Consider the following 12,368-nt stretch of genomic DNA (forward strand, 5'->3'; position numbering starts at 1 on the left):
TTTAAATTTATTTAAATTATGCACCATAGGATGGCGACGGAAATAATGTTCTGCTTTCTTCCTTGCCTTCCTAGCTTGTTTGCACTCATCGTTGAACCATGGTTTTCTTATGTGTGGAACTACAGAGGAATTTGGTATACACTCATCAGCTATGGAATTCAGTTCATCAGAAAAAGATTTAATAGCATCAGGAACGTCAATAAAACGTTCTGGTTTTAGTTTTTCAGCACACAGTGTTTCATATAAAGCCCAATTAGCCTTTTTAAAATTCCGCCTTGATGATGGAGGAACATCAGATGGAGTTACAGCTTTTAATATAGTAGGAAAATGGTCACTTCCACACAGGTCATTGTGGACTGACCATTCGAATTCATTTAATAGTTCGGAATTTGTCAATGACAAGTCGAGAGCAGAATAAGTCCCAGTACCAGGGTGTAAATATGTGTTGGAACCATCATTATAAATACATAAATCATTGTTGGAACAAAAGTCCTCCAACAATTTCCCTTTAGTGTTTGTAGTTACACTACCCCAGAGTGGGTTGTGCCCATTTAAATCTCCCATTATAATACAGGGCTTCGGGAGCTGGTCATATAGAGCTTGAAGATCAGTTTTGGCAAACGTTGAAGACGGCGAAATATAGAGAGAGCATAGCGTAAATGCTACATGTAAAGTAATTCTCACTGCAACAGCCTGCATGTTAGTAATAAGTGATACAGGGCTTTGAATAACGTTTTGTCTGACTAGAATGGATGATCCACCAGAGGCTCTATCACCCGGAGGTGAAAAACAATGATATGTATTAAAATGACGAAGGTCAAATGTATCTGTTTGTTTTAAATATGTCTCTTGGAGACATAACGCTGAAGGTGTGAAATCTTGGACTATTAGCTGTAATTCATGTAAATTAGTCCTCAGTCCTCTGCAGTTCCACTGTACAATATTATTGGAATAAACTATCTTTTGGGGGGATTTATTGGGGATCTACCCCGCACTCTTTTGGAGGGCGACAAGCTATGTGCCCTTGTTTGGATGTTTTCGGAAACATCCATATCTTCCAAGGATCCGAACTTATTAAAAAGTTGGATTTTGTTACTAGACCCCTTTGAGGCTCTTCCACTTTTACCCTTTTGTGAAGATTCACATCTAGATTTAAGCTTGTTTTTCTCAGTTTCTTTCACATTGGATTGAGACGTCCGTTTTGCATTCGTCTGAGATAATTTCTCCTGTGTACAAGGTACATCCTGAACACCCATGGGCTCCGGAAGTACGTCAGCAGTTTGAGTGGATGATTCAGGTAGCAAAGTCTGAGGAGTGTCAGTATTAATCCATGTTAAGTTGGTTTGACAGCAAACAGAAGACTTGATTACATTCACGGTTGGCGAAGGCGATGTTCGGGTAACAGAAGCATAAGTTTCTGTTAAGTCTGATCTTTGGACAAGTTTTTTTGCATCTGCAAAGCTAATGTTTTGAGTATATTTGATTTTGTTGATTTCCATGTTCCGTTTCCAAACTGGACAGTCTTTTGAGAAAGACGAGTGACTTCCGGCGCAGTTAACGCATTTCTTAAAGTTGTTGGTACAATCTTCTGTTGTATGTGTCTGCTCACCACAGTGAGCACACGTGACAGACAATGTACAACTATTCACTCCATGTCCAAATTTTTGGCACTTAAAACACCTTAATGGGTTAGGAACATAGGTATCAACAGCGATGTTACAGTATCCAGCTTTCACAGATTTTGGAGCAGTTGGCGAGGAAAAAGAAAACAAGTATGTGTTTGTTGGAACAGTTTCTTTATTTTTCCGGGTTGTAAACCTTTTGACATGCATGACACCTTGATCTTTCATCTCTGTCCCAATATCTAATTCCGTCATGTCCGCAAACAACTGATCACGATCTCGAATTATGCCTTTGCTAGTGTTGAGCGTCCTGTGAGCTGAGACTGACACAGGAATTCCTACCAACATTTCAGTTGTCATCAGGTTTGTAGCTTGCTGTCGTTTACTACATTCAATGAGAAGAGCTCCTGAACGCAAGCGTCTAACATTTTTGACATCACCCGCAATGCCTTGAATAGCCTTCGATACTGCAAACGGGTTCAACTTTAGTGGTGTCTTATCATGAGTCTCGATCACTATAAAGCGTGGCCAGTAGTCAATTGATTGGGTCGGTCTGTGTTCATTATCATCTTCATCAGGGTCCAGTGGACGTTTTGCTTTTTTAATGGGGGTTTCGTAAGCCATAGTTGGTTTTAAATGGTTCATCATCCGAGCTCCCCACCCACCACGGAGTATCACAAGGACAACGCCAAAGCAAGCGGGCCTCCAGCTTGCAGCACCAAGGATACCCGGATGATATACTCCAGTAGAAAAATCAAAAGATTAATATTTCCACCAGATTGGCCCATGAGCCACCGCCTTCTGGGCATACGACTCTAGGCAAAAACAGATATAAAATGATGAATTTCAAATTACAATCTCCAAAGAGCCAAGCATGAAAAATCAAATTACCAGTTTCATAAATTTTGAGCATGAAATAGTTGTAGCTCAGGGCTTGGCGTGACCAGCCGATTGATAGAACTGGGCCAGTTCTACCACCCGTCTAGGTGAAGTAAGGGCCAAAGTGGTGTGTTGAGCAATAGGAACATTGGTCCTGCTCCCATTGCCCTCAACCACCAGGATCCCCTCCTCCACCGACACAGGGCCGCAACCCACGGCAAACGGGTTGGTGGACCAAATATCCCCCCGGGTCCACTACGGGGGTGTCGGCGAGCTCTTGGCGTTACCCAGCACCCACCACGAGGAGGTGGCTCGCCACGGGTGCCTTTAAATAAAGACGATCGTAAAGAAAACACTCGTGGCATTATGGAGGAGTGAAGACGGTCTTTTAATAAAGATGTATTTAAGTTGTTTGAAGTTGCATTTTGTTTATATATTTGCATTTGGTTGTTGATACAGAAATAGAGTCACGCGTTTTATCTTGCCACTTTATGTATGAGTTGATGTTGAAACATGCAACAGGGGTTGAGGGTGCAAGGGGTTGGGGTGGCAAGGTGGAGGATGGTTGGAGAGGGGGTACGTGACGGGAGGATGGTTGGAAAGGGGGTGCGTGACGGGAGGATGGTTGGAGACGGGGTACGTGACGGGAGGATGGTTGGAGAGGGGGTACGTGACGGGAGGATGATGGTTGACTGGTGGATTTCGAGATACATCCAGTTGGCTCGATAAATGATAGTGGATGGGTAGAGATAATGGGTGGAAATAACGGGTAGATAGATGGGTGGCACAGATGTTCATGGACATGTCCCGGGTGGATATGTAACGGGTGGATTAGCAAAGTTGGATACCTAGATATTAAACAAAATAATTAACATTGTGACGTAACATTCAATCAATCTTTTTTCGGTACTTTTTAGGTGATCTATAGTACATCTGTATACACAACATTTACAACTGAGCAACAGGACAAAATATGTCAGATATTTACAAATTACAATTTTAAATTAGATTTTCTATGTATAAATGCAAAAAAGATACACACTGACGGCTTCTTTCATTCAGAAGTATTTTTATTTATTGTGGTAGGTATAATATTAGGATGTTAAATATTTCCTCCTAAGGTTTTCATAAAAGGAACGTGGGGGTGGGAGGGGGAGCCTGGTAAAAAAGAATCTGGTTATCGTCTTCTACAGCAGTAACGTCACGTAGGCTGCAAATTCTATGATTACGAGGAATGATGATAATAAAGCCCAGTTTCAACAAACAACCCAAGCGATCACCAGCGACATAGTGTTGTACTTGTGTCCAGCACACACGAGCGAACACATGCTTCATGGCAATGATGAAGATATCTATAGCTTTACCGGGTGACTGGATGTACAATGAATTCTTATAGAATAGTGAGAATCATCATAAGACACTCAGTTGCCTCAGGTCGCCATGCTCTCTACACCCATAAGACCAGTCAAGGATGTTCTGTCGACACATCGTTTTATGCTATTCAGAGCGTGACAAAAGCTGATACAACAAGATTACCCCACAAGCAGAGTTGGGTCCCCATTGACTAAAGAACCACAGGAATGACACATCGTTCACTACAACACTACATCGTTCTGCCCAGCTAAACAGAAGGATAACAGACGCATACTTTCCACCCGGTATCCATGGTAACCTCACGGGTGTTTGAATTCAAGACTAGATGTCCATACAACAATGCCAACTGGTGTTGTGTGAATTTGGTTTGAAAGTAAAGGATACCGTAACGGTTTCTTTTAGCTGGTGTGTATCGTAATGGGAAACGACAAGCAGGTCTATAGTTGATGATTGATTTGCATCATATGTTCTCACTGATAAACATGCGAAACAAATCAATATCGTTTCCATTAACTGACTACCACGTGACATGAACGTAAAGTCGTTCTATAAAAGGCACATATAACTGACTATATCTTCAGCTAGTGTTATGTTCTGATAACTCTCAAGCAAATTAACATATGACAGGAATCTCCCGTCATGATAACGACATCTCTAACAGATCAGCTTTACTAGTTCAGGGAGCTGGTATCTGTTGTTTACTCTCGGACTTAGACATTTCAGATCCCTCGTTCGACATATCTTGCTATAACCGATCTTGCCCTTGAGATAAAAAAGACTATTAATGCATGCACGAACGTAAATAATAGAACGAAGTGGTTTGTCTGGTTTGACGACAACGGACGGTTTAGTCAATCCCGCTGATAGCGGGGCGGGTGTGTCGTTGACGACACAAGGTACAGTAAGTGTGCCAACGACAGCTATCGGGCAAGGTAACGCTACCACATATCCTAATGTATCTTAATATTTTCATAGCACCGTTGTTCATTCCTAACTTTGGTTCTTGTTTCTCACACCCGTGTCCAATCTAGTGAGTTCACATACAAGCTTCATGATGTTGTCTCTTCTTAATTTTGGCAAGACGTGAATACCCGACTTTATGTAATCCAAAGTCATGACTGACAGGAATCCAATTAGATTACAAATCCTCTCAGATCGAACTGTATCAGTGGTATTGAAACCCAGCCAAGCATATCTGAGTAATATGGCCTACCCGACAAATCAGCCGTGTGCAGCTAGGGTAGGCTGTGTTAGATGGAGCGGACACAATAGGAACGTGTCGACAACATGGGTGTGTGGCTGTTCAATGTACAATAACCCCGGAGCATATTTCACAATCACGTGGGCTGTGAGAGCTGTGAGTTTCGGGAAGGGTGAGGCAAAGGAGCTCCCTTCAACTGGTCACAACCTATCAATGTTGGGTGTGATCCTACATTCTAAACGGTGAACATTTCCAGATATATTTTCGAAGGTAACGCAGGTGTTTTCATCTCAAGACTAAAATTGGTCCCATTCTTTCTATCCATGTGTGTTCTTATGAAACGAAAATGTTGTGCTCTTCTCTGGATTATCATAATATATGATACTCGGGTATATTTGTACTGATCAGGTTTTGACTGTTTTATTGATTCTTGTCTTTTTCTCCAGATGATGTCGCCCTTGAGATACCTCTTTATACCTGGAATACTTATATTGATCAACATAGGATACTCACATCAACAAGGTGAGATGATTCGTCAGCACAGATATTAAATATCCTAACACGCGTGTCCGTTATTTAAGATATCGTTTATAACACTGTCACGTGCACGTTCTTTAATATATCATTTATAGTATAGTCATTTGCACATACATGTGTAGACACTCATGAAGTTCACGCACGCGCGTACCTAGACGCTATCTATACACAAACCATTTACATTGACTGATTATTTTCATGTTTTCATGAATACATTAAAAATGTAATTAGTTCCATGCATAACATTGTATGGAATTTACATCTCATACATGTGGCAGAAACAGTGGTATATGAATAAGATCAATGGAGTTTGCACTTCAGTCACACGGCTGAAAGATAAGCATAACACAGTTCCCATCTTTTTATGGCTGAAAGATATATACACACATACCACCATATGTATTTTACACGTAATTCATATGACTGAAAAATATACACACATAACACCATATGTATTTTACACGTCATTCATATGACTGAAAGATATACACACATACCACCATATGTATTTTACACGTAATTCATATGACTGAAAAATATACACACATAACACCATATGTATTTTACACATCATTCATATGACTGAAAGATATACACACATAACATGTGTATTTTACACGCCATTCATATGACTGAAAGATATACACACATAACATATGTATTTTACTCATCATTCATATAACTGAAAGATATACACACATAAAATCATACGTATTTTACATATCATTCATATGGCTAAAAGATATATGCTCATAAAACACCATATCCATTTTACGATTTTCTGCACATAACATGATATGGATTTTACACCTCACTGATATGGCAGGACATAAATAAATATAAAGGTTCAGTATTACCTGTATTTATATCTAAGGTCAGTTACATAGCTAGTTCTCATGTTGGGCCCAGTCCCTAACTGGTCTGGATACCATTAAGGCTACTAAGTCTTCACACAGGCCCCCGAATCTGGATGATCACAGCCTGCCTCGCCAGTGTTACGTTATGCTCAAACCACAGGACGATTCATGTTTAATATATTCTGATTAGAGTTGGATTTGGATATGTGTGTTTAACAGAATATATGGGAAATGTGAAGGGATATGCATTCCAGTTTTCAGACAAACATTATTCGACAATTTCAACAATCATGGTGTACTTCTATTTATCTGATTCTTTCTATTATAAGCATTTAAGTCGCTCTTAAAATATACAAAAGTATCTTACGCCCTTTACCCCTATACGTCTGAGGCTTGCATGTCTCGTTTCAAATGTAGTAGTTTGAACTTGTAGTCGATTTGGGGAGATACAGAAATGTCCCATACACTGAAGGGATATGTAAATATTGTATAGAAAGGGGAAGCTCTTTTGCTGAAGATTTATGTCATATATTGCTTGCATGTGAACGTTACTTAACCCTAATAAACAGGTCTCGTAAACAAAGTATCCAGTCTCACTCTGTAGTGAGATTCTTTCATCTGAAAACTTTGCAGGTGTATATAACCTATGTGTATATCAATATGAAGTTCAACACCTGAGGGAAACATCACCAAATACTTCAGTGTAATGTTTGATTCATTGAATCATGCACAGAGACGTTGTCTACAGTATGGGCCAATCCTGTTTTCCTGAATAAACTATTTGTTCCCGATATATTAACACCTCTCCACCCACCCCTTCACACACACACACAAACACACACACACACACACACAGGCACACACACAGGCACACACACACAGGCACACACACACAGGCACAGGCACACACACAGGCACACACACAGGCACACCAAGCAAACCAATGTATTGTACAGCAAACTTTTTTCCAAACCATGCTCTATATTTACTAGCATCGTAACATCCTCTGTACTTCTACACGCTAGTCGCACTTCCAAATTACGACTAATCTATCTGGTCCATCGAGCACTTGATTGTCTGGTTTCTTTACATACTATCGTAGCATGGCAGGAGGAGTGATATGAGGCGACCGGTAAACATGCTTGTATACTTTGGCACACATTCTGTGCTACCTTTGGGACGGTAAATGCTACCGGTTTCAACATTACAACGTATGTTGTTATTACCTTTTTTCGGCCATCAGTTAAAACTATCCATCTCAGTGCTTCCCTTAACAGCAAACGGAAATTGTATGAGGGTATAGTTTAGACTAGGTACTCTATGGCACTGACGTTCTATATTATATTCAAACCCAGCCGGTCAGCCTTGTATTCACCAGAAACTTGTGGAACTGTTCAGGTCTGTTCAGTATCTCGCTTTTTGTAAGTATCAGTAGTTTCCCAGTGTGAGTTGTTTAATGCCTTTGTTCTGCACACGTCAATGATAATTGCAAAACGTCAGAGTATGTTTAGTGTTGAATATCGACCGAAACAGTGATGACGCCGGGTGTTCAAGGAAAGCTTATTGTGTCCTGCTTTTCTTGAATGAACCATCTCTCACACAACTAACATTGATGTTCATTCCAAGTACCATTTCAACTCACTGCCCTACAGTGTTAGATTGATCCTATAAACTTGTATGATAATGTGGGTCAAGTATGGCGGAGAGCTATTAACTCCATGTATGGCTACTGGAATGTAACGACATAATACCCCACAGAGCCCAAGGAGCTGCTTTGTTAGACCCACGGATGTTTTGTATGTCCTCTCTTCTTCTACAGCCAGATACAAATATAGCCAGACGATTTTTGCTGAGCGCGGTCGTTGAAGCGTTACACAGAACGTGGTCGATATACTCCACAGATGAAAGGCATAGTTCCGTTCTGTCCAGTTATGTTGGTTGTAAAACAATAGACAATAGACGACACTGGAGGTTTTGTATATTTCATTCAGACCCAGTAGGGTCCTAGAACCCCGTGTTTTCTATTTGCTGGGACAGTTTCACAAAACCTGTATCCGTGTTTAGTGGTCTTTTCCTGTGGCACAGCAGGTCCACAATACCTTGTCTGACTCCAGGGGATTCAAGGACAGGCTATGGCACTAGAGTATTGACTTACTGAGGGATTCATGGGTTTTCAATGTTTCTTGTAACAGCTATGTCATAATTATCTAGAGCATATGTAACACATATCTTTGTGGTAGTCCTTGAATAATGACCAACATATGTGGTTATGTGTGTTCATACGTGACTAACATACGTGGTTATGTGTGTCCATACGTGACTAACATACGTGGTTATGTTTGTCCATACGTGACTAACATACGTGGTTATGTGTGTCCATACGTGACTAACACACGTGGTTATGTTTGTCCATACGTGACTAACATACGTGGTTATGTATGTCCATACGTGACTAACATACGTGGTTATGTATGTCCATACGTGACTAACATACGTGGTTATGTATGTCCATACGTGACTAACATACGTGGTTATGTATGTCCATACGTGACTAACATACGTGGCCAATGTAAATGATTGTACATGACGACACGAGACCACACGCGTGACCAACATACCAACATACTATCACGCCGCGAGACATGTGCTATTGTGGAACAAGTCTTTTATGTACGTTTTGAGTTGTGTATTTGGCGAGCTCAGTGAACTTCCTGCTTGACAAGTAGATCATGGCACACAAATACACTTCACAAATCTACACAATGAACACAACATCATCGTTGTCTCTGCACCACATTGGACATTTAGTGTTCCACACGATGTGACATACTGTGACGTAACTGATGTAATGTCATCCCCATCTCACTCACTCACTCACTCACTCCAGGGAAATTTAAAGATTCAGTAAAGTGAATGATGCTCCACATGACATGAACATTAGAAATATATTAATTCACAATACAGTTTCATGATGGTGTCCAAGAAAAAATCTGCTCAACGAAGTTATACATATAGTGTGAGTGGCTGTTCTAACTGAACGACATCCTTTCAAAACCCTTTACTTGTTGCAGTAAGGAGACATGATGATCACACTGTGCGGTGGTTATAAGTAAATAAAAGTAATACTTTCTGTTAGAAACTCTCCATCACAAGGCTGCGCGATTTGTTAGTGTTCTTGAAACACGATAATCGAATAGTACTTATGTTTACAGAAACACATTTAACTATTCAAACGATGTCGTATGACATATATTGAGGTCACCTGTCGGCTTATGATGCAGATGTTATTATCTCTGCTCGCTTACCGAGAGATTAACGACTCTCGTAAAGAAACCCTGGTGTAACTGTTTTTTCTTTCTTTTTTTAATCGTTTATTTCTTTGTCTGGTGATGTCATTAATATTGACCAAATGTATCGCAGTTTTTCAGCTCACCTTGAAAAATACCACGATTGCTCCCGGAGGGTTTGGAACTTTAGACGTTCAAGTCGCTGATGGGGTAACGGGCAGCGGAGCGTGGTCCAAGGATGGCAACTCACTCTCATCTGAGCAGGGCAAGTTGATGATGGCAGAAACCGGCCAATATCGTCAGCTAATCCTGTATAACGCTGGGGCGTCAGACGCTGGGATGTATACTTTCACTATTAATGGGCAGTCCACATCAGCGTATCTGACTGTGGGAGGTAGGTTCTGTAGTTCATTTATGCTATATCTGAGTATTTTCAGCCACGAACAGCGTATCGCTAAGGAAATCGTAAGTCTAGTACGTTAAAATGTGAGAGTTACGATCCCTTGGCGCTGCGACAGTCGCAAGTTTATGTTTAAATAAAGCAGTTACGATCTCTTTGGTGCTGCCTCAGCTTTAAGTCTCTGTTTAAAGCTGCGATCTCCTCAGCGCTACGATCTCTTCGTGGAACGGAGCCTTGTTAACAGGATAATACGACTTTAAAAAATATTCCATTTGTACGTGGCATGGTATATTTCACATTCCCTGTGAATGTTCGGATCGCCCGGGTTATAATGCAGTTAAGACTGACAGATCGATATGACCAAGCTCAGTTGAACCGAATGTTTACATGGTGACAGTTATATAACTGACATGATCAATGGGAACCTAAACGGCTGAGATACAACGATATGTGTCATTAGTGGCCTCTTTCGACAGCCATGACGTATGGAATAAACACAGTTCTATGTTCACATGAATCCTCCAATAGTTTCAGGTCCAGTTGACGGTAACTGGGGTAATTGGTCACCGTGGAGTGGACCCTCCTGTCCTGCCACGTGTGGTCCTACAGCCAGACGCGACGTCACCAGATCTAGGACCTGTACTAACCCAGCTCCCAGCAATGGCGGCTCTTCCTGTCCTGGTCAAAGCAGCCAAACTGAATCTCAAGTGTGTGGACCATCTTCCTGTGGTATGTACATATCTGACGCTCAGGGTTACAATTCTCATCCATCATGATACTTAGATACATCCGCTCATTATTTCCCTCACATAGCTTACCTCCAATAGAATAATTTGCATAATCCGTTTTACGTTGGTCAGGATACTTCAACGTCTATGCTGTTCATTTTATTTGTTGGTCCATGGCGATACTGGATTACAAGCTGAAAGGGTTTTATTGTCCTTGCAGCTGTTGCAGTCAATGGAAACTGGGGTGAGTGGTCACCATGGAGTGGACCCTCCTGTCCTGCCACGTGTGGTCCTACAGCCAGACGTGACGTCACCAGATCTAGGACCTGTGATAGACCGGCTCCTAGCAATGGTGGCGCTGTCTGCCCTGGTCAGAATAGTCAAACTGAATCTCAAGTGTGTGGGCCATCTTCTTGTGGTATGTATGGGAAAAACATATCTGCGTAGACCATATGAAACTATATACATTAAGGCATAAGAAACCCGTCAAGATCCGGGTTAGTACAGGTCTTCTGTATGCTTGTTGTAAGAAGCGACTAATCCGATCAAGTGAACAGGTTCGTTGACTTGGTTGACACTTGTCATCGCATCCCAGTTGCATAGATGATGTTCACTGGATTGTCTGGTCCAGACTCGCCACACTCTCACTCTACCATCAACCGTCGAGACGCGATATCGGCTTTCGTAGGTGATGATTAGGGTTCGTCACTCCCGGTGATGCCACTCCCGGTGATGCCAATTCCGATGATGTGTGACCCACTGGAGACGGGCACGATTATGTCGAACAGTGAAGATCAGGCCCCGGTAAGACCTGCGACATCTGACGTTTCTCTGCCCCAAACACCTCCTCACTGTGTCGGCACTAATTGTTCACTGGTGACGACCGATCGTTGTCCATGCAGTTTCCCTAGCCCCTAAGAAACGATTTTGCAAGTGATGATGGACAATCTGCCGATTTTCCCTCAGCCTTGTCACGGGTGGTCATCCACTGCAAGAACGGTCGGTTGTGCCTCCAGTGACTTGGACTCTTTGCTGCAAGAGGGTATACTGTTCGAACGTCAAAAATCATTTGCAAATCTCTTGCAGTCTGGCCAGAACTCAGTCTCATTAAAGCCTGGTCCCTTTGTTCCCTTGATAATCGTGGCATGGCTCTGATGTAGAATAGTGAAAGATTCGGTGCATGCTCGGTAGCTATTCTTGCATGGATGACACCTCGGGAAGCACGTGCAATGTCATTTTCATGAAATGCGCCAAAAACCCATGTCCCATCATTTCTTTAGTAACTTCGTTTTGACGACATATTTTTGTATCAAATACAGAATCTGAAACCAAATGTCCCTGAACATTGGCTACAAACCAGATCTAGCTAACATATAAAAAGTGGAAAAATAATTAAAGTTAAGATGAAGTATAACAGGTATTTTTGGTAGGGTGACGGTACTTTTGCGGTTCAGTATAAATTAAAACACTGTATTTATTGCAT

The 12,368-nt window shown here is 41.5% G+C and overlaps 1 protein-coding gene across 8 annotated transcripts in view; it reads left to right on the forward strand.

Moving 5' to 3' along the window:
• Positions 1-4,721: 4,721 nt before the first annotated feature.
• Positions 4,722-12,368, forward strand: part of LOC137260935 (SCO-spondin-like) — a 30,973-nt gene continuing 23,326 nt past the window's right edge. For 5 of the 8 annotated variants that reach the window (XM_067798500.1, XM_067798499.1, XM_067798496.1 and 2 more), the window contains exons 1-5: positions 4,722-4,807; positions 5,523-5,598; positions 9,891-10,151; positions 10,686-10,886; positions 11,106-11,303. In XM_067798500.1, the coding sequence (XP_067654601.1) occupies positions 5,523-5,598; positions 9,891-10,151; positions 10,686-10,886; positions 11,106-11,303 (736 nt within the window). In that variant the 5' untranslated portion in view covers positions 4,722-4,807. Of the gene's footprint in view, positions 4,808-5,201; positions 5,347-5,522; positions 5,599-9,890; positions 10,152-10,685; positions 10,887-11,105; positions 11,304-12,368 lie in introns of those variants that run through there. The other 3 variants (XM_067798503.1, XM_067798497.1, XM_067798498.1) reach the window with 3 other exon arrangements.

The sequence above is a fragment of the Haliotis asinina genome, chromosome 14 (genome assembly GCF_037392515.1).
Source record: "Haliotis asinina isolate JCU_RB_2024 chromosome 14, JCU_Hal_asi_v2, whole genome shotgun sequence".
Lineage (NCBI taxonomy): Eukaryota > Metazoa > Mollusca > Gastropoda > Lepetellida > Haliotidae > Haliotis > Haliotis asinina.